The 23,970-nt window shown below is 32.9% G+C and overlaps 1 protein-coding gene and 1 pseudogene across 4 annotated transcripts in view; one reads left to right on the top strand and one right to left on the bottom strand.

Annotated features, from left to right (window-relative positions):
• Positions 1–40: 40 nt before the first annotated feature.
• Positions 41–23,970, bottom strand: part of RIF1 (replication timing regulatory factor 1) — a 54,273-nt gene continuing 30,343 nt past the window's right edge. For 2 of the 4 annotated variants that reach the window (XM_016151111.2, XM_016151110.2), the window contains exons 22-36: positions 21,827–22,091; positions 20,697–20,739; positions 19,572–19,774; positions 18,921–19,020; positions 17,683–17,802; positions 16,598–16,749; positions 16,163–16,243; positions 16,025–16,079; positions 12,417–15,665; positions 9,677–9,823; positions 9,288–9,362; positions 9,085–9,200; positions 8,189–8,342; positions 6,233–6,338; positions 41–5,795 (exon numbers count right to left, since the gene is read on the bottom strand). In XM_016151111.2, the coding sequence (XP_016006597.2) occupies positions 5,581–5,795; positions 6,233–6,338; positions 8,189–8,342; positions 9,085–9,200; positions 9,288–9,362; positions 9,677–9,823; positions 12,417–15,665; positions 16,025–16,079; positions 16,163–16,243; positions 16,598–16,749; positions 17,683–17,802; positions 18,921–19,020; positions 19,572–19,774; positions 20,697–20,739; positions 21,827–22,091 (5,081 nt within the window). In that variant the 3' untranslated portion in view covers positions 41–5,580. The remainder of the gene's footprint in view (positions 5,796–6,232; positions 6,339–8,188; positions 8,343–9,084; positions 9,201–9,287; positions 9,363–9,676; positions 9,824–12,416; positions 15,666–16,024; positions 16,080–16,162; positions 16,244–16,597; positions 16,750–17,682; positions 17,803–18,920; positions 19,021–19,571; positions 19,775–20,696; positions 20,740–21,826; positions 22,092–23,970) is intronic. The other 2 variants (XM_016151109.2, XM_016151112.2) reach the window with 2 other exon arrangements.
• On the top strand, positions 8,907–9,025 carry LOC118614861 (annotated as a pseudogene).

Here is a 23,970-nt window from a genome sequence, read left to right on the forward strand (position 1 = left end):
AACCCCAAAGCAACCAAACAAAAACAAGTACCAGAATTGTTTAGTTTTTATGGTTTTATTTCAGATTAAAGTGCATTTCTTTAAAATGTTTCAACATCCAGTTTCATTTGACAAGTGGTAACAGTCAACTCTTAACAGGTCATGAAAAATTTTACTGTGAATCATGAGATTTTCCCAAGTCATAATGAACCTGTAAACACACTATTAGAATAGGTCCACCTGCTGCAAACATCATATAAAGCATTACATATAACACCGCACCTTTAGTTCCCATCTACTGTGCAGTTAAATGAGGAATGAACAAGTTCTTCTGTGAAATTTCAACTTAAATCATCTGACTTCAAATATAAATATTTTCTGAATGTAAAACTAATCTCTTCAGAGTTTATCAAGTGATGAGAACAAAAATACTACAGGGCTAATGACTGATTTGGCTTCTCTTTTTCTAAGTGCATAGTCAAGTCTATCCACAAGAGGTAGAATTTAGATTGAAAGCAATCCATTACTCACCAACACAGAAAGCAAACTGACTAAACTTATAGTGCCAGATGCCTTTCCCTCACACTTCAAGGACCCTTAATTCCATGGTAAGCACATTAACTATTATTTTAAGAGTTTTAGTAGGGGTAGAAAGTGTTCCTAAAATGTACTAGTATCTTCTGGTATATGTGTACTTGAGCAAGAGTAAGATGTAAATGGAAACGGGAACCCATTTTATTAAGTAAAATCTAACAGCAATAGAAATCAAGAAATTAAGGAAGCAAGATCCCCTGTCAGCTAAAGTGAAAAACCAAAACTAACTACATGGCACTTATGAACAAAACTATCCTTTGTAACAGGGTCAGCAGACTTTATGTAAAGAGCCAGACAGTAAATATGTTACATGATATAGACTGCAGTCTGTCAGATGACTACCCAACACCGTTTTAGTAGGAAAGCTGCCAGATATTATGTAAGTAAGCATGGCTATGTCCCAATAAAATTTTATTTATAGACACTGAAATTTTAACTTCATATATTTTTATGTGTCACAAAATACTTTCAATTTTTCTACCACTTAGAAAATGTGAAAACCATTCTCAGCTCAGGATAAAAAAAAAGGTGGCAAGCCATAGTCAACCCCTTCTTTATAAAAACATACAAGACTGCCATCTTTGTTATTATACTCAAAACTGATTAATTCAATGTTTCTATTAAAGTTGCCATTCTATAAAAGTAAAAAATTCTTTTCCTTGTTCATTATTCAATTATAACAATAGCTATACTATGTTCCACTTTCTGTCCCATGGCACTATTTTGAAGGTGAACATCCTAGTTGTATACATTTTACCTATTTAAGAAATATTTGGAAATATTTTACTGCTTTTGGGAGGATATTTGATAATGTGGATTTTATTCAATTACTCGAGGTATTATCAGCATTAATTATGGCACTGTTACGTACAGAATAACTATTCTCAGGAACTACTGGTTGCTGGTTGCCAGCCCATTTTCAAAGTATAAAGGGATATTAGCCCCTATACTTAAATGGCTGAGCTGCTTTATTAATATTTTGGCTCAATGTCTTTCCCCTTCTCATTTTATTATTAATCTGTGCATCAATCTATCGGCATGTGTTTGCTGTCTAGTAATCTCAGTTTTATCCACAATTACAAATTGGTACACTAAGGCCAAAAATGTTTCCTTCTGCTATGTGGACAAAAGCTATGTAGGCTTTTTGTTCCACATGACATAAATTTAAGACACTGCCTCCAATTTTTTATTCTCAGGTAAAAATGTTATCTTTTATTCTAATGGTATTATTTCAAGGGAGTAAGCATTTACAGCTTGGCACTTCATGTTTGGTTTTAACCATTCTTTGGTGAAAGGCTTGGTAGATAAAAGGAGAAATGGATAAAAATTTGTAAAATTTAACATTCTATTCCAAAAACTGAGCAAACTCATAATTCTGTTAGACTACTATTCTATTAAATATCTATATATCTTTCAATCTAAATGACTCTGATTTAATAATTACTTCCGAAAAGCAATATAAGAAGCCTGGCATGTAACAGATATACATTAATTGGGCCACCAAAAACCACAAAGCCCAGATTTGTTTTACAGATCAAGCAGTTAATAAATTTTGGTAAAACTTCAAAAAATTCATTATGTGTGGCTACATTTTCTTAAGTGCTTTGGATGAGGGCAACTCATATAAAAAGAGTAAATATGTGAAGAAAATACAGTATCAACAGAATGCCAAGAAAAACATTTTTAGAGAATCAAATTATTCAACTATCTTTCCAACTCCATTTTACAATGAAATAGTAATTTTCAACCATGTAACATAATAGCTAAGTCACCAGAGGTCTTCAGCACAATGACAAGGCACATCTTTCAGACATGACTTATTTTGACATTGCTAACTTTACTGTCAGTTTAATCTTAGGTAGTTTGTTTTCAATGTTTATTAATAAAATAATGAAGTCCCATAACTTAGAAGATGAGGTTCATTTAGAGAATATCTGTAATATTTTTAAATTTTCCCTTTTATTAACAAAAAAATCAGAATCCACACATACTCAAAAGATTCACTGTCCAAACTGCTTAAAATAGTGTTCTTTATAACATGAAATAACATGAAGTAACACTCAACTGCATAAATCTTCCATATTTTGAAGGCTGCAAATGACATAAAATTCTGCCTTTAATTTTACAACCTGAACGTTAATTTGAAGCCTTCAAGAACAGTCTGCATCTCCAATTCATAAATTTGAAGAAGTTATTAAAAAAACAAAACCCCTCTTTTTTGGTGTCATTAATTCTAAGGATTTCAAAATCTGTTCGGGCTATCAAAACCTAATTCAATTCACAGCTTGAAGCTTCTTCAGCCTACCTACAAGTGCAGTCCACAGACATAATATTTGCAGATCAGGTGGAAATTGTGAGAAATGAGCCATCAGGCCATACCACAGACCTACCTATTCAATCAGAATCTGCATTTGCACACACACATGCAATTTTGAGAAGCATTGTATTAAAAGTAAAAACTTCACTCTATTTGTATACAAAGTACAAGACCTTTCTAAAGGCTTAGGAATAAATTGGACATGGGTTGTGCTAATTAACAGACAGCCCCTGACAAGTCTTAATCTAATAATATCAACAACTCATCTCCCTAAAAATCTATTATGAAGAATATGAGATGGAACCTAGGCCTTTTTTACTGGATTATAAAGTCAAAGTTGGAAGAAATGACATTAAGGGAAAATGGGACCGCTCTTAAATCTTATCTGTTTAATTTATACTTAGCTAGCTTTTTAAACAGCAAAAGCCACACACCATTCAACATGGCCTTCAAACGTGTTCAAATAGACCATCTTCAGTAGACTCACTGAAATAGTGATAATTTATATCCACTATGAAATCCATTTTGGAACATGAAAAATTATACTATGCTTCTGCATGCTATCAAATTCTTTTTACAAATGCATAAAATAAATCACATTTGAGTATTATTAATATTTGCCACTTGTTTTATTAACCATTAGAAAATATTTGAAAAAGCTGATTACTTCAATAGTGAAAACACAACAGAGCTTCAAGAAACAATGCATTTTGCTATTCAGGAATCACTTAAAAAATTTCGCAGTAATTTTAAAGGCAATATTGAAAATAGGGTGCCTCAAATACATACTCATAACTTTAACAACAATATTTAGTAAACTGTTTTTACCCTCAAATATTTTAAAATCTATCCCTGTTAAACCATGTTATTAAATTAACACCTGTGCTTGTATCAAATTCAGTGATTTAAGTAAATGGTAAATCATTGTGGTCCCATTTTCTGCTATACTATTTACCATTTCAAGAACTTCATTTCACCAGAAAGCTTAGTTCAAACATTAAAATAGTCATGATATGAACTAATTTTGACGCCTCCACACATACACACCCTTTCTTACTCACATTTGTTCATTTAAAAACTTATGTGCCTCTTTTCTATTATAATTTGGGAAATAAATGGTAGACAAAGTGAACCACAAATGTAACTGTTAAAAATATTTTTCATTACTTATTTTTTTATACGACAATCCTCAGTTCAATGGTCCCAGAATTTCTTCTAAAATCATCTTTATACGAATGTCAAACTTAGACTCTAAAATTTTTTAACAATAATGGACTTACAATTATGAAAGACAGCAACTATCGGTGCTAATTAGACATGAGAATTAAATTTCTATAACTTGCTGAGGATCGAGTGCCTTTTCAAGTAAGGGTTTGTTCTGAATAAAGTCATTCTACCCAGAGAACAAATGAGATATTCTCATTGTTAAAAAAAAAACAAAACAAATATGGGAAGTCAGGCACTAATACTAGTTGGTCAAATTTTAAAATGTTTTAATTATATACAACCCATTTTTTAAAAAAACTAGAGAAAACATACATATATCAAAAAAAAGTTTCAAATTTCTTCCAAGTTTGCTTTAGGTATAGATGAAAAGAGCAGATAAACTCTAGATTTCTTATAGTTCAAGTTGTAATGAAAATACTCTCTCCATTAAAAAGAAATGTACTGAGGCATGCTTTCTAGTGGCTGATACCCTCTTCTAAATCAAAAGAGAAAAAAGGTATAGAAATGAACAAACAGCAAAGTTATTCTGTAACACTTTCTCATTTCTATAACTTCACTCATTCTGGTTACTTTAGAAAATAAATTCATGTTTTAACTATTAACTAAGTATAAAACTATTTTATTTGTAAATACAGACTCCTACAAACAACTGCAGCAAGCCCACAAAGCACCTCACTGTCCAAAGGGATATTTCAGTATTTAATATGTACAAAATGTTTCTATCAAACAAAACAAAGGTATTCACAAGCTGCAGAAAAACTCATGCAATTAACAAGATGAAATTTATAAATTAAAACCCTGTAATCTATACATAATATACAAAGTTATGCATTTTAAAATGAATACTATGTCTCTTAAGAGCAAAACTTTCACAGGCAAATGCTGCTGCACAAATATTTGCTAATGCAAATAAATGAATGAAATCTTAGTAATCCTGCTTTAATACTTTAACCCCAAAAGCTGAAACTTTTGGTATTTTTCTTGAAAGCTGTCCAAGGTTGACGTCTGTGAACAACAAATTTCTTAAACCTCAGGCACCACACACATAAATTAAAAAAAAAAAAAAAAAATCAAGTATAAACACCTTTATCAGTGTAGCAAAAAAATTCAAATAAAAAATTTCAGTTTTACTTATCTTACACAAAATGGTTCATCAAAACATGCAGGAGATTAAGAGAAATAAAGTGTATACTTTTTTGTTAAACATCTTATATTTCAGTAAGATATTCAAAATCTGGAAAAGCTACACATAGCAGCCATGAAAATATACTATACAGAAAAAAGGATGTTACATAATGAACTTACAAAACTGAACTTACATAAGTCATTGCCCTTTCACGGTTTGAACTGTTATCAACTTGGCAAGCATTCAGTCTAAAATTGTGCTATACTGCAGAACTTATTTTACAAATCAACAGATCCAGTGTTATTTTTTTAAAAAACTTCAATTTTCTCTTAAAATACTAAACAGAATTTTCATGGGCTGATGACCTCCAGCGTGACTGCAAATTTCTTATTATAGAGTTTGCCATGCTACCAAGTTTCTCGTGCATTTCAAATAGTTGGCTTCCTGAATAATTATGGAGATCTTCTGAATCCAGCTGAAGAGCAAGTGCACTAATCTGTTCCACAAGATTTTTAGATAATGGAGTTTCTAAAGCAACAGGCTCAACTAAATCTACAACAGGAAAAAAAAAAGCACAATTAGATCTATTTCAGATAAAACTTCAACTGCACATATTTCTCTTTAAGTTAATAAAAGGCTTAAGTGGCTATGTTTCAAACAGAGTACAAACTGAGGTGTTTATCTTTGCTCCTCAAGTGAACAGGCAACAGAAAGATGTACCATAGCTTATTCTGTGCCATTAAAGAAACTGCAGACTACTTCATTTTTATTAAAAGCATAACCAGAACACAATATTTAGTTCACATCCTTATTTGGGACCTTAATGGAGAAGTTGACTATTTATTAGTAAAAAGCAACTAAATATACTTGAAGCCAAATCAATTTTTTTTTTTTATGTATTTGGCAACTATTATTACAAAAAAAAAAAAATAGGTCAAGAAAGTCAGCTAAACTTCTAAATAAAATTGTCTCACTTTGCTAAAACATACCTGAGGCAAGTTTTTCTTCATCAGAAGAGAGAGATTTAGTTTCTATTCCATTTGTTTTTTCAGAAATATCAAAAACTGGAATCTCTTCTAATCTACGAGACTTCACCTTGATTATATATTCGGGCCAGTAAAAACAATAATAAAACCAACAAATTGAAAGTTACTCTTAGCAGGACTAATACCAGAAATGATTCAAACACAGCCTATCACAGGATTATTAGCTTAGCTAATATTGCTAAGAAATTACATTCTACTAATACCACACGCACAAAAAAGATGTGAACCTTGAAAACATTACACTCAGTGAAAGCCAGCCACAAAAGACAAAAGACCCTGGTCATATGATAAGAAATTAGAAGCGACCACTAATGATTTATACAGTTTCTTTCTAGGGTGATAAAATGTTCTAAAATTAAACCACAGTGGTGCGTATATAACATGTTGTGAACATACTAAAATTGCTTAATTGTGTGAAGAGGGGATGAATTTTATGACATGTGAATGCCTCAATGAAGCAATTTAAACAATGTCCTTTTCAGAGTTAAACCCCAGGGCCCATGGACTACAGAAAGTACTTCAGAAACTAAATTCTTGATCCATGAGACTTAAAAATTACTATTATATTTTTCGAGTTGTGTAAAACTAATAATTTTTTTAAAGATCACAAATAAATTAGTATTAAATCTAGGACTTTCAGGAATACAGCAGAAGTCTTCAGGATTCAGTAGCTAGCAAACTCCAGTCTCAAAAATTCTAATAAAGAACGCTGGTTTTCATCCTTAACAGACTCTATTCACAATTTTGCATGTCAATGGATACATAAAGAGTGTCTGAATGAGTTTCAGCAGAGTCTGTGAATCCTTCTGAAATGATATGCAAAATTTTCCACATGTGTTTTTATGCGGGGAAGAACTGTAGGGGTTTTCATCAGAAACTGGAAACATTCCATGACCAAAAATGTCTATGTGCAGAAAGGTGACAGAAAACAAGTAAAAATAAAAAAGTCACAACTGTACTGGATACTAAAATTGAAATACTGTTAATACTGATTTGTTATTATTACAAATCTTCAAGATTTTAATAATTGTTCAATAAATGTTTAGAATAGCTGTCATGAAACCAACCACCAGTTTGGTATAAAAAAGAAAGAAGGGGGTAGAAGAACAGAATTCACAGAATAAAGAGGTACATTACACAAGAACACCACAAAATAAATAAGTAAACTTCTTTGTGAAATTATAAAGTGACTTTTAAGTTGCTTGTGGTTGAACAGTTTAAATACTAACATAGTTGTATTAATAAATCATTTACAGTTGTGTATCACTTAATAACGAGGATACAATCTGAGAAATGCGTTAGGCAAATCTGTCATGCCAACATCACAGTATGTATTCACACAAACCTAGATGATATATAGAGCCTACTACACATCTAGGCTATATGTTATAGCTTACTGCTCCAAGGCTACAAGCCTGTACAGCATGTTACTGTAGGAAAAACATGAGATTAAATCAAGCATAAGAGAAAACACAATCAAGAGATGCAGTAAATGTGGGATATAGGAGGGTGCTGCCAGCTTAACATGGCGCATTGTTGTATAGCAAACTTTTTTTACAAAGTAGAAAGAGTATGCTCTAAAGTAATGGTAAAGTTTAGTGTAGTAAATACAAAAAGCAGTAATGAAGTTCTTTATACCATTACCAAATATTATGTACTGTACATAATTATGTGTGCCACATTTTTTTTGACTGGTAGTGCAGTGGGCTTCTTTACGCATCACCACAAATACGAGTAACACACTGAGCTACAACCTCAAAAGACAACAGGAATTTTTCAGCTCTATTATAATCTTATAGTACGATTGCTGTATATGCAGTCTGCTGTTGACCAAAATATCATTATATGGTGCATAGTGGCTGTATTTAAACGACGTGTAACTGACAACTATGTTTTTACCTGCTGCTCATGATATATTCTGAGAGCCTTTTTAACATTGGACACTTTTGGAGAACGAATAGGAAGAGTTTTTATTTCAGATGCTGTAAGAGTACTCAAATCACCAATTGTTCTTATATTCTTGGCTCGAATGAGTTGTCCCAGTCCTCTTGCCCTGAACAATGAGAGGAAAAGGTAGATCATCATTATATTATATAGTTTTATTTGTGAGAGCTCATCCCGTTCAATTTCCTGATTTAAGTTCAATTATAACAAAATTTGTATAGGCTCACCTAGCCCACTCTAAAGGCAGGCAAAAATCTGAATGATGCATATGCCTCCCTTGAGCCATAGCACTAGAATCAGACTTAGCCTAATGTGTGCTGCATGTTTCACTTACATTATCAATTACTAGGTGTGTGACTTTGGTGGATTAAACTTTGTAAACTTCATCTTATAAAGTGGAAATAAAACTACTTCTTACAGGGTTTGTATTATTAAATAAGGTATGTTTGTAGAGTCCAGCACAGCACCTGGCAAATAAGCACACAATTATCTTAGCCATTACGATAAATGCTTCTCTTATTGTCCTATTAGGCCAATCTTCACAGCTAAATTTGTATTTATTTCTAAAATAAAATGTGTGTGAAAGTACATATAAATCAACCCTAAATATGAAAAACTTGATCATTTAAACAGTCTGTTAATAAGAGGCATCTTTAAGAATAAGCGAGAAGTAGTCTACAGCTATGCTACCCTGAACACGCCCCATCCCGACTGATCTCGGAAGCTAAGCAGGGTCAGACCCGGTTAGTACGTAGATGGGAGACCACCTAGAAAGACCAGGTGCTGTAGGTGTTTAAAAAAAAGAAGAAGAAAAAGAAAAAAGAGTAAGCCAGAAGTAAATAACCACTTACCACATATTTGATGTAATCTGAGGTAAAATGATGTCAACTGGTGCCACACAGTTCACCAAAGCTGGGTACACACTTTCTGTTGGGTATGGTATGGATTCTTTAGCCATTTCTGTAATCTTAGAATAAATTTCAAAAGCCGTTAAATAGAGGTCACCTGACTAAACATGAAAAAAAAGTTGCATGAAAACTAAAGCACTTCTTACTAAACACTTCTTTGAGCTCTTAAATTTAGGGCTACGTGATCCTGGGGACAGAAATCCTTTGCTTGACGTATTATGCTAGACAGAAAGAAAGAAAAAGAAAAAGAAAAAACTCAGAACCCTAGATAACTACAATTTTTTACGACTTTATTTTCACAACTTAAACTGTGATAATTTCTTAAAATTTCCAGGAAATGTAAAATGTAATGAAATACCTAATTACCTGTAGAATCATCAGTTGCCTCTTACCACCTCTTTATGCTTTCTTACCAAGCAGCAGAAAAAATAACGATATATCCAAACCAAAGACTGTTTCTTAAATAGTTAAGACAAATTATACAACACAATTCTGTGTCTGCACGCACATGGGCATTTTAAAGTCTACAGCTTACCTTCAAATGTGCAGTAGGTGAAGTTTTAACACTTTTTACTATAGGAGAACTATTTGAAGAATGGGCCCTAACAACAGAACATCGCCTATCGATATCATCTGCCAGTCCTGCTTGATATATTGGATCTGCAAAGGAGACACGGCGAACCTGAAAACACAGTTCAGGTATTTTTGTTAACAAAATTAAAGTTTTAAAAAATAACATCATAAATTCTCATTATAAGGTTACCCAAAAATAGAATGTACATTTACAAGCTTAATTTATTTCACTAGAAACCAACTGCACATAGTTGTAGTTTTGTCTAGTGACTGCTTTCACAACTATTACTCAATACCGCAGGTCATTCCAACGCTCTACATTCAAAACTGTCTTTGCATAATACGGCAACAAACAGTGAAACAGAGACAGAAGAAACTTAATAAATGTGCACGTAGCAGTTAAAATTGTATAATCAAATTCTACTAACTTTATGAGCTTACTACATTGACTGTGAAGAACAAGGGTAAGGGAGTAAGCACAGTCCTCACTGGCTTCTGGTATATCCTACAAACCTCTGTTCTAAACTCTTTGAGGGTATCGGACTCACAGCGAGTGGATGGCAATTTTTGTTTCTTAGACCAAACTTGAAATCACAAACAGAAATAAACTCAAAATAGATGAAAAGCTTATATGCAATACCTGAAATCAAAAACTAGAAGAAAACATAGGCAGTTAACTCTTTAACATCATTCTTAGCAATATCTCTTTGGGCAAAGGCAACAAAAGCAAAAATAATCAAATGAGACTATACCAAACTAAAAGGTTTCTATAAAGCAAACCATCAACAAAACAAAAGACAACCTACTGAATGGGAGAAGATAACCACAAATAATACATCTGGATAAGGGAATAATACCCAAAATATAAATAAACTCATATAACATCCCCTCCCTCCTAAAAAAACCTGCTGAATAATCTAATTAAAAATAGGCAGAGGATCTGAATAGACACTTCTCCAGTGGACATACGGATGGCTAACAGATACATGAAAAGACCCTCAACATCACTAATCATCAGGGAAATGCAAATCAAAACCATTTCACACCTGTCAGAATGGCTATCATAAAAAAAAAATCAGCAAATAACAAGTGCTGACAGGGATGGGGAGGGAGAAAGGGAAACTGCATATGCTACTGGTGGGACTGCAAACTGCTGCAGCCACTCTGGAAAACAGTATGGAGATTCCCCCAAATTAAAATACAGCTGCCACATGACCCAGCAATACACCAGTTCTGGGTATTTAATCTGAATAAAACAAAAACACTTAATTTGAAAGGATGTGTGCACACAATGTTCACTGTAACATTATTTACAACAGCCGAGATACAGAAGCAACCTATGTGTCTATCGATAGATGAATGGGTAAAGATATGGTACATTGATATAGAATGAAATATTACTCAGCAATAAATAATGAAATCTTGCCATTTATGACAACATGGAAAGACCTCGAGGGTATCAGCCTAAGTAAAATAAGTCAGACAGAGAAAGACAAACACATGATTTCACTTTATGTGGAATCTCAACAAACAAATGAACAAACAAAACAAAACAGAAACACACCCAGAGGTAGAGAACAAGCTGATGTTTCCCAAAAGGGGTGAGAGTGAGATGGATAAAAAGAAAAAATTTTAAATATGAATTTAAAAAAGGACGCTTCCTCAGTAGTTCACAGAATTGATAGGAAGGCTGGTGTGGTGGGTCATGCTTGAGGAAGGTATAGGGAATAAAAATTAACAAAATAATAAAGTATACTGAAGAAAGACAAATTCCAATACATTCTATCTTCACAAACTTTTCAAGAACTTCTATGGCCTATATTTATTAAAGTTGAAATACTTAAAAACAGTGAGCTGCAAACAAAACCAGGAAAACTCAAGAGGTGTTAAGTCTTTCTAAGGACTAATCTCTGAATACTTGGTGTAAGAATTTTTGCTATAGCCTTGGAAATTCTTCACAATGTGTTTGCTTAAGACAAAATTAAGTGTTGGTATCATTATATCTATCTGCACGTTTGTATAAACACATATACTGTAAATGGTAGGTTCAATTTAGAATTAAAAAATGCCAGCACCGTGCCTTTTCAGAACGCCTACTTCGCTAAAAAGAGGGCAAGTTTAGCTATGTGAGCACATAATTGTTCCTTTCTTTGGTCAGTCAACAAATTATGCGCAAGTTATAAGGCCAGGAGGCAAAGCAGATATATAGATAATCCATGTTTATGAACTAGTTATAGTTCAATGAAGACGGGAAAATTATAAATGAAATCATATCCAGAAATTGATGAAGTCACAGCCTACAGCTGATTTTTAGACAAAGTCTGGAAATAGGAGTTTATATAAATAAATGAAAAACTGCACAATGTCCTAGCATACAGTCAGTGCTAACTAATGCTGCTTTATCAGGTTCCAAGTGTTTTCCCCCCATATGAGCAGGAAAAAATTATCCTGAGTGATTCTCATCACTTCTGCAATAAGTGAATGTTAATGGTTGTATAAATTTTTTAGTTTAGTATCCTGAAATAAAGTGACTTCAGTTTCAACACCTTTCTTTCAACCTGCCTGTTTCCCTAGCTGCAATGGTGAATATTCAAAACGGGTAGTCATAGAAATCTCATATTCTGTAATTCACCAAGTGTGACCATTGAGCTAAAATATTCCTTTTAAACATGGATTATTAATATTCAGCCTCCAACCCCTACCTTATGTACAGGTGATGAGATCTCATCTTCTTGGGGTCTTTTTAGTCCTCTCTTTAAAATGCTGCTGGATGGAGAAGCCAAAGGAGACCAGACACAGCGTGTCTGAGTGCCACTAGGACTGTCATTTGCTGACAAAAGTAAAGGATCAAATTCGCTTAATTTCTGAGGAGATGTATTATTGTCTTCTGTTATCAGTTCAGAAATAGCTGTTTCAGATATCAGAGATAGTGATGTTTCTTCCACTTTCTCTGAAGTACAATGAACTTCCTGTAAAGTTTCGCCATCATTTTCCACTTTAACTTGATTGTCATCTAATTTTGTTTCTTCAAGATTATGAAGTATAATATTTGTTTCCGTTTTATTAGAGATAACATTTCCTCCTTCAGTGTTCATCTCCAGTGTGTCAGGAACAAATTTGTCAATTTCTACATTCATTCTGTTTGTTTCAGCTTCTACAGACTTAGATGCTTTGGTTGTCAAGTCCCCATCTTCTGTTTCATTGACACGGTCAATTTCAGCATTAACCTCACCAATCTCTCTTTCTTCACAATTTTCCATTTCAGCATTCATTTCTTCAGATGAGCCTGGATCAGCTCCATCATTTCCTCCATCTAGTTCCCTAGCTGCTATTTGTTCAGATATCTCTATCTGAGCTGTTACTTTTACGGGTGTAGTATTATCAGGATGACCAATAGCTGAATGAAATTCTTTAGTTACTGTTTCTACAGCATTTAGTACATCCACTGTATCTCTTCCAGATTCATCACTTGTTTCACTGCTTTCCACTCTCTCTCCTTCAATAATACCAGTTTTAGTCTTTTTTTGTTCAGAGAAGCTAGCTTCAGATTTATCATGTTTTATATCCACTTCCATAGCTTCTACTTCTGGACTGAATTCTGCTACTACTTTACATGCATCTGCTTCAACATTAACAATGGTCTCTGTACTTACTTCATTCTTCAGGACAGCCTCTGGCTTTTCTTCTTTGGTCTCCAAGGTAGAACATTCTAATACAATGTCTTTGGAATCACCTGAACAGGGGCTAATAGTTTCACATTTTTGATTAGATGGCTCTTGACTTTCAACAGATAATGATTCCTCAGAATCCCTATCATAAGTTTCTTTAAAATTTACTATTTCAGAAGGAACAGAATCTTGAATATTATTTTCTTTCAACTCAGTTTCAGATATATTTAATGAATCATTAATAGTATCATTCTCTTTCTTCAGACCCAAAGGAATACTCACATCATGATGTCCATCTAGAAGTTTAACTTCGGAGCAGAGATCAAAAGTTTCTGATATAGTCACAGGTGTTTGCACATCTTTCTTTTTTGTTTCACTGAGCTTTATGTCATAATCTGTATTTGTTAACCCAAAAGATGGCTTTTCCTGAGTTTGTGGTTTTTCTCCACAGCAATCACAACCTTTAGATCTCCTCACCCTTCTACTTCTCTTGTGTCGGCATTCAGGTGTTTGGACAGTTTTTTCAGAAAGCAAAGAAATGTCTGATGTTCCTATTTTTGAGCACTCTCCCACGCTGTTATTTTCTATAGAATCTCGCTTGTGTAATCTCTTATTGGCATTTCTAGTTCTTAAATTTAATTCTGATACAGGAGAATTTGAAAAGGAATATTCGGCACATTTGTTAGTTTTACTCTTTCCCTCATAAGTATCTGATACGTCATAAGAAACTTGCAATAAATCTGAAGATATCGAACAATCTTGAAGAGTTTCAGCATTACTTTCACCTTTTTCACAAATCTGAGATTTTGTATTTATGTCCACTTCAGAATTTGCATTATAATCATGTGTCTGATTTTCAACTTTTATACATTCCTGTTTTACCATTTTCTCTTCTTGATCTTCCATGTCAATGCTGTCACTGCTTTTGTTTTTCAATTTTATAGCTCTCTTCTTTCTAGAACCTTCTTCTTTTGCCTCAGAACTATCAGATTCTGAGTTTTCAATGCTAGAAAGTAAACCCTGGGATGCCCTTCTTGTTTGATACCGTGTCCTTCCTCTTACTGGTTTCTCAGAGGACTTATCTGCAATGTCCTGGGCACCATCTCCCTCAGATTTAATATTCTCAAGATCTGGCTTTCTTCTATTTTTGTCACTTTCAGCATTAGTGCTGGTTTCCCCAAAAGACTTCTCGTGTGAAGAAGTATCTTTCTCAAGTAAATTTTCCTGTACAATATACTCAGAAATCAGTTTCTGCTTAGGTATCACATCATCTTTTACATGCAATGGACTCTTCTGAAGAGTCTTTTCCTCTTCTTTACGTCTTTCCTTTTTCTGATGATTATTTTCTTTATCTTGGCTATCAACAATAGGCTCTGCTATTTCTGAACGTCGCCTTAAAGATCGTCTAAGCGTTTTCTGATTTGGAGTTATCTGAACATGACTGTCCTCATTTACCATTTGATCTGCTGGTATTATGGCTGGGGGTGTATTCTCTTTAGATTCCAAATTACTTCCTACAGTTTTCTCCTCTACAGTACTATTTTCTAATAATACAGCATTATCTACTGTTGGTTTAAGCATTGTATCCTCGTACTCCACTGTAGATTCAGAGCTATGAGCTTGATTATCTAACACACATTCTGTTTGATCAAGTGAACCAGGTGGGTTATTTTCTAAGGCTATCATGCCATCAATAGATTCCTGCATGTTTTTCTCCTGATCAGATCTCATTAAGGGATTAGACCTTTTATTTTCTGTTTGTTCAGCTTTACTCGATCTTAGGCCTGATCGTTTATTTCCATGCACTATTTTTTCAGAGTCAGATTTTGAAAAAGCCACTTCTTTTTTCTTTGCTTTTAGTGGAATATCTGTTTTAGTCATGCCTTCCTGGTTATTTTTCACTGTAACAGCTGATGATATGTTATTCAAGGGGGACGGGCTAAAAGGTCTATTTTCTGAACCATCAAACTTCTCCAAAGTAATAAAGGTTTGCCTTCGACGTGTAGGATGTGGGGGAATTCCAGAAATGGTGCCATTAGAAACTGAGTTACTGCTGACACCAAAAGTGTTTTCTGCACTAGATACAGATTCAGTTGACATTTTCTTTGATGAAATTAAAGTTTTTTTTCTGGCATCATTATTACTGCTCAGTATTTCTGGACTGGTTTCCTCAATAGAACCACACTCATTATTTGAAAAGGAAGTCTTTTCAAGATGTTCATCCATACCACAGTTTTCCGTGACATCTTGAGGAATGACAATGTCACTCTTCATTTGTTCCTCCTGCAAAGAAATGTGCAAAATATATATATATATATAGATTAACCAGCAAATAAGTTTGACTTTCTGGGAAATTCTAGTGTAAAACCTTACTCAAAAAGTAATCACTGACTCAGTATTTTGCAAATATTCCAAAGGTCGCCACCTTTGGAAATGTACTCATTAATCTGTTTCAATAATTAATTATAAATATTCAATAAAGCCAAATATAATTAAATACACACACACAATGACTACAATTCTAAAAATCTGCTAGAAACAGATAAGAGATTATACAGCAAATCTTAAAATGAATCTTAAGAGACTCCATAATGGAAAAACAATGATTTTTAAAAACCCCAAATAAGAAACATCAAATATACCTTAAATATCGTCTTGGGATCTTCCTTCGATTTCTCAGCTAAACTAGTAATTTCCCTGCAATTAAACAAATATAAATTAAAATACTGTTTATAATTAAAAATTAGAAAACCAGTTCTTTCAACAGCCTCCATACTTACATAGATTCCTCCTGACTATACTGAGAAAATAAAGTATCTTGTGAAACATCCAGATTATTATACATGGCAGGAATATCACACCTGAAAAGATAAGTTCAAAATTATAATGTTACTGGAAGTTAAAACTTACAATTCTATATCTAGTTCCCTTTTAAGAACAATATAACATCAAGGCTTAGATATTCTTATTCCATGAAACCATCTTCCTTACATCTTTCCTCTCCCATACTACCTCAATAAATTCAGTTTAGAAACATTTGGTATCTTACTAATTAGCTTTATAAATTATGAAATGTAGTTATGTACAATGTGTCTTTTAAGCAATAAAATATAGTATAGTATACACAGTATCTTAGTTTTAAATGCAAAGTTATTTGCTGCATGAAATCTAAGTTTGACTACAGAATTCCTATTCAAGATATAAAGACTATAAACCTCTTTGTTTTGAGTACTTCTTTCTGATGTTCGGTTAGTAGTCTTTCCTTTGTTTCCTTTCCTTCTGGAGGTATAAAGACAAAATCAGTGGAGTTTTCTTCTTCCAAAGGCATTTCACTCTTTGTTTTTGGAGATGGAGAGTCTAGCTTCAACTGCAAATTTTTAAAAAATAAATGTACATTTGAGTTGCCAAATTATTTTTCCAATACTTCAATAAACTCCTCCAAGCAGTCTGATAAAGTTTTCTGATAATGACTAGGAAGTTCTGAGTTCAACTCCACACAATATTGCTGGTTAATAACTACTCAGAAAATAAAAATTACTATATTTCTTTTTAAAGTAGGTAAGTGTGTGTTTATCAAAAGCATGGGCAAATATATTTTTTTCACAGCAATCAAGTGGTTTGGAAGAAGAGTACATTAATAGATCTCAAGGTGAAACATGAAGTAGTCAAGTGTAAGATGCCAAAATCTGCCCTACATACCACTCTCACTGGTATTAAAATGTTATTCTTACATTTTTAACATGATTGTTTTCATTCTACTTCACCATTGCTACAAGACTATGTTGGAATTATTCTTTTTCATTTCTGCCAAAAGCATGGTCTCAAAGGTCTAGAATATCCTTTACTGGAGAGTTCATGGAAGAAAGAATTATTGTCCAAAAAATCAGCTCATGGGCAGCTAGCAAGATAATTAATTTTAGATTTGAGGTTAAGATAGATTTCTTACCCAGGCATCATGTTTCTATTCAATTACAGTTCGAAAAATATTCTCCTATCATACTATGTTATAGCTATTCATATCTAGTCTCATTCCATCTCAAGGGGGCTGCTGCCTGGATTAACTACACTTAATGGATGCTAAGTATTATGTACACTTTATTAAAAAGAAATCATCTCCCAAAGTTTCTAGATTTCCATGCCATCCTAATATAGTCTTCCCAGACCAAACTCACATTCTCCTGCAATACCATCTTTTAAAAAGTCTTTAATAGCTTTTTCTTCGAATCAGAAAATTGTATGTGCTCAACCTACCATATTTTAATTTTAAAAGTTCTATAAAATAAACTTTGGAAAAACATACTTTGGCTGGTGGTTTCATATTTTCTTTTGTATCCTTTGGTTGTATCAAAAAAGAATCTCTTTTTCCACTTGATTTTCTTTCCATGCCACTTATCTTCATATTTAATTGTGAATTTTCTGTCTGTTATATTGAAAATATAAACAATATCAAATACAAATGTTCTATATCTCCTTTCATTTTCTGAAAATTCCAATGTAATGAATATGCATTTCAAATTTCCTGATTATTCAAACCTACCAAAACCATGTCAAAGAAAGGCACTAATTCAGTAACAACAAACAGGTCTGCTGTCTCCAATACATACAGTAGTTGTTTCACACCACTTCATTTTATGAATTCTGAATTTAAGATATACCACATAATTGTAAAAATGAATCAAAATTCTGGACTCAAATACCCCTATATTACTGAAAACTTCTAAAAGAACAATCGAAGTCTTAAACTTTAAATATTAAACAAAAAAGGATGAATGACAGAAAATATTAAATATCATGTCTCTCCCAATAGCCTATGTGGACTTTTCATGCCCAATTACAAGAATGAGTCTCCAAAAGTCTAGATTATCTGATAAGAATTTTTATTTAGCCTAAAACCAAAACAAGAGTAGTTGGGTAGCTATAACATTTTCTCTTACAGGTTCTAAACAAAAATAGACTCCATTTGTTGTTGAAGAAAAGTTGTCTACAGTGTCTACCTATGGTTCTCCAGTACCCATGCCTTTACTCTTTAATCTTCAGATAGTAATCAAGTACCATTAGCCAAAGTAACCTTGGTCCAAATGGGTAATGTAATTGCAAAGATGTGCTTTGCCAACAGAAGGAATGATTCATTGGAAAGAAATGAGATAATAGAGGGTAGCTCTTAATTAGACATGGACCAGTACCTTTTACTCCTAGTTTAGCAAAAGATTTAACCACGTAATTTTAATAATTAGAGCCCTGCAAATAATACATGATGTGAAGTAGTTCAAAAAAGATCATTAATGAACAAGAACCAGAGACTATTTACACAAAAACTGATGGGAAAATTTACTGCCCTTAATTCATGAAAATATTTCAAACCAGAAAACTTATTATATGGAAAAATCCTATATTATAAAGCTCCTTCATTCAGCCTTTATTTGTTTATCACTTCAATAAAGCATTCTATCTCAGCTATTGTCTGATTAAAAATTATATTGGAATCAATAAACTGATCAAACTCATTCAAAAGTAAAAGTAAAACAAAAACAAACTCACTGCATCTGAATATAGTGCACTGGATTCCTCCACAACTTCAACATTTTCCAAACCAGGCAACAGAAGAAGAAATTTTTGTTTGGCTTGTCTTAGTACTGGTCTTTAAAAAAAGTACATACATATATATACCTTGAGTCAAGTGGTAGGTATGAATATTAATGTTAACAAAAACACTTTAATTATAATTTTCAAGTGGCAAAACATATCCAGCTTAAAACTACTTCTTACTCTATCTACATACACAAAACTGGAAGAAACTATGGGCAATATTTAATTTTTGCTACTCTTCAAAGAAAGAAAATTTGGTAACTAAAGTTTCAAATTTTTATTATGGAAAATATCATGGGTACCTATTATATTAGGTACCCATGTGTACATTATCTAGATTTAATAACCATCAATTTCTTGCCTTTTATATTTATTAAAGATAACTTCGAATAGCTTTTTATACTCCTAAAACCAAGTGGTTACTACTTTAAAGATCAAAGGGTCAAATAATGTTTAATAATTACCATGTACTCCAAATAACAATATTCAACTAAGCAACCCTCTGCAATGATTCCGCATAATAAATGCTTTTGTTAAAATCAAAAAGCCATTTACATGATCACAAAAGAATAACTGTATAAAAGAGTTTCGCTGTTAACATACTTTAACTCTTCAGGATAAATTAATGTCGTCACTTTAGCAAATGTGGCATTCCAGAATTGAGCACTCTGTTTTCGAATCTGTTTACTCTTGTGCAAAAATATTATGCATAATAATGGGGAGATCTGTTCAAGAAGTTCACTGTCATAAGTTCCAGTGTAGCTGTAGTGCAGACATGCAATAATTTCTCCTAGCAGCTTTTCTAACTAGGAAAAATGAAAAGTTTATTAGGGCAACACTTGTAAATGTTACTTTTAAAGCAAGAAAAAAAAAAATAAAAGCACAAAGCATACTAAATTAAACAACTCACAGAGCATATTACCATTTCAACTTTCAAAATTCAAATGGCTTTTAAAAAGGTCCCATCTGTCATCTTAGATATACATCCTTTAGAAGCTGACAAGTAATCAGTGAGTTTATTTTGGTTATTGATATTGCAACATTATTTCAAGCTTATTTTACATTAATAGAAAAAAAATTTCGCATTAATTATAATAGATTAACAATGGTGTATAAAAGGTGTACATATAAAACACTGAAACCAATTACCTCATAAATAAAGGGATGAGACAGGAGTTGATGAGTTACATGAATTTAAAGCAACATTATTATAACATTTTTAAAAAACAGCCTTTGAAAGAAGTGAAAACTTTGCTGTGAACAAGCACTGAGAAAAAGTGGTCTGGAGGATACATATCAGTGCTTCTCAAAGCGTGGGCAGTAGCCCATCACCTGGGAACTTGTGAGAAATGCAAATTCTCAGGCTCCAAGCAACTCTGGGGCCAAAGTCTAGAGTTTGTCTTAACAAGCCCTCCAAGTGTGATATGATCCTGGTGCAGATAAGGTTTGAAGGTCACTAGTATAAAGCACAGAAATTTCTGAACAGGAAAGTAAGTCCAGAGAGCCTGATTTAATTCTAGTAAGCCCAGGTCCCTCATCTGCAAACTCTGTGAAAAATTTTTTTTTCAAATAAAATAAACTATCATTTGATTGTCATGTTATTAAATGATCATTAAAGTTGACATATAAGCCCGTTAAAAATCAGCAGAATTATATTTAAGATAATTATTTAACCCCAATACATTTTTCATCCTAAAAGTATGTTTAATGGATAACATCTATTTTTACCTTGCTGTTCATACAACTATACACTTTAGGAATGTCATCAAGCCTGGGAAGAAAAAACAGTACCATTTATATTTTAGAAAGTTAAATCTAAAAGTATTGTAATGCAGTCATAAAAATAAGATGTGTATGTATAGTGACATAAAAAGGTGCCCCACTTTAAAAATGTCAAGTTCCAAACATTAAGCATTATACAAAGCTATCTTTTAAAAATGAATCAGAAACACATTTGGAATAGACCTCAAAGTATTAACACCAGTTATTTCTGTCCTTTTTTAAAAAGTATGAATTATTTCTGATGAAGCTTCAGTAACTATAAGAGTTACAAAAAAAGCTAATAGATTTGGGGTCCTGTTTTGTACTTAATAAAATCTGTGGCTAAAACTTCCTGTGAATTTAAAAAAGATAGACTATATGAATGATTGAACCACACAGCTTACTTTTTAAAAATGTAATGTGATTTTCCAGGTTTTTTTTAAGGCACTGTTTGCTTCATTTCAGGGTAAATTAATATAAACTTTAAGAGGGTATCAGAAATATAAATGTGCATACTCTCTGAATCAACAGTTTCACTTCTAGAACCTTGTTCTGCAGAAATAGTGGCGAATGTAGGCAATGTACATACAAATGCATTCAACTGCAGCATCATTAGTTATGTTAGAGAAAAGAACAGAAAAAAACTATGTCCACCAACAGGAAATTGGGTAAAAAGTTTTATGGAATCCTAGGCAGACATTAAACAAAATGAGATTCTTAGGTGTATGGTACAAGGAAGGTGTAGATATATTTAGTGCATATCATATACTCAATTGCAAAGTAGCATGTCAAGTATGCTTTCATATACAACATACATTGGGTAAGCTCATTGATATTAACAAATCTAAAAAGACATGCACTAAATTGAGATTGGACTAGCACTCAAAATAAAAGGACTTCCAATTCCTACCTTATATTTATGTAATATTTGAACTGTATTTTTAACAAAAACATACTTTAATATAATATCCTCTCCACTAAACTGTAAAAAATTACCATCTGTAACAACAAAGCTGATAGAAAAACAACTAAAGTTTGGTACCTAGATCTAAATTGTATATATTTACTTCAAAGCTATTAAAAGCCCAAATACTTACTTTGAATTCTTGTAAAATAATGCCAGAGGTCTTGTTAAAGTTGCAAATATTTTTCGCATCATAGAAGGCAAAGAAATATGTCCAAGTACATTGGAAAGAATGCCGATGATTGAGTTCCCAACAGCGAGGAGAGTATCAGAATGTACTTCCTTGAGGCTCAAAGTGTGGAAAGAATACATCACTCTCACAATAAGCTTAAATAAAGAAGTCAATTTCCCTAGGGGCTCCTTCTTCTTTTTTGACCAATCAGAGGATCTCTTCGGTGCTAAGATAAAATTGAATTCATTAAGAACTCAAACTCAAGTACTTTGAAGTGTTATTGTCCATCTTTATAAATCAAACATTTAAATGATACATCTAATATATATTTATGCAGTGATAACCCAAAATCTTAAAATGCTAACTATTAACCGTTAATGGATAAATATCACTACAACAGTATCTTTAAAACAAAATTATTTGGCAGATCTATAATAAGAGTTCCAAGAAAATGAATCTATTTTCTTTCTCTAAGGAATTAAGTATATTTCAAAATTTTATTCTATAATCTCAGAATCTGAACAACTAATTTTAAGAAAGCACTAAATTATATAATAGATTCTAGAATTAGGTTTTAAGTCCATTTAAAATACATGAAACAAAATTTGTTAGAAATTATTGGCTCGTGTGTATGTGTGTGTGCGCACGCGCACACACACACACACACTCATACTCACACACCTCCCAGAAATAACACTGAACAAGCCAGATATCCAAATCCTCGGAAATACCGGGGGGCGGGGGGGGGGGGGGGGTGAAGCCTAAAGACAAACATGTATCTTAAAAGCACTGTCTGACTTTCCTTTCCTTTGCACACTTCCTAGACTTTCTTTTCAGATACATTTCTACAGAGATAAACCATATTTTTCTTGAAAAATCATACTCATTCAAAAATTACGTTTCCCTCAAAAAAACCATTCTTTTAAGTTAAGGTATGTCAGACTTAAGAGAAAACTCTAATTCAATGCTGGTTAATTAAAAAAATGTCATGTGGTAAAATGGAAAACAAGTTTTGCTGCTAACTTCCTTGAATCAGTTTCCCAGACATGAATATAAATTGGAAAAGCTACCTAGAAATTCTTGGCCAGGATGTTGAAGCTGAAAAGACAGCCCACTGAGTCAAAAACTAATCAAATAGTAAATATATTGAGGGTAATAGGAACCAGATTTTTCATTACAGAAGGTAGGTAAATACAAGAGGGTAAGACTGGAAAATAAACCACGTGATACAAGCTAATAACTGAAATTATATCTAGAGAAACAGACAGTGACTGTGTGGTTCACAAACGCACTTATTTTTGACCTCTGTCCACTGAGAAGGTCCAGAAACAGTGACACACACCTTCATAGCAATGAACGGATCTTAAATTTCCAAATGCTGTTCTCAGCTAAAAGGAATCATCATGTTCCTTGGAGATATAAACTCTCACTTTGGGAATCATCAGTGTTTCAGGCAAAAAGCATCACTGAATGATAAACTCACGGCCAAAAGTTTGCTGAGAACAGAATATTTACATATCTTATAAGTTATCCACCACAAAACATTAATTTCTTAATTATAAGTATTTGCAGTGGAAAATCTTGAAATACCATCTTAACCAAATAGTAAATGTTAATCACCGGTAATGAGAAAAACTGGCATTGTGTACCAGTTGGCATAATGCACTGGAGGGGAGGGGCACGCGCGGGGTTAGACCAAAACCCCACAGCATTACTTCTGCAGTATCCCTGTAAAGAAATGAATACCTGAATCTAATTTTGAGGAATTAACAAGGCCAGATCTCAAAAAAGTTTATCTGCCTGTTTTCTTCACTCTTGAAGGTTATGAAAGGTAAGACTTGGGAACTGTTCCACATTAAGACTTGTCTTCAACATACTTTGAAATGGTTCCAAAAAAAAAAAAAAATGAATATGAGAAGATGAAAACGACAAGCAAAATACAACCAACTGTTAATTGAGGGATCAATGTAAAGGATATGAAGTGTCTGTGTATAATATTTTAGTTTCAGAGAAACATTACAAAATAATTTATCAAAAACCTAACATAATCCTGGTGCACATCCATGAACAATAACTACTTTCTCTGAACTATTTCTAATTTTTAT

The sequence above is a fragment of the Rousettus aegyptiacus genome, unplaced genomic scaffold, assembly GCF_014176215.1.
Source record: "Rousettus aegyptiacus isolate mRouAeg1 unplaced genomic scaffold, mRouAeg1.p scaffold_m13_p_2, whole genome shotgun sequence".
In the NCBI taxonomy this organism is placed as follows: Eukaryota; Metazoa; Chordata; class Mammalia; order Chiroptera; family Pteropodidae; genus Rousettus; species Rousettus aegyptiacus.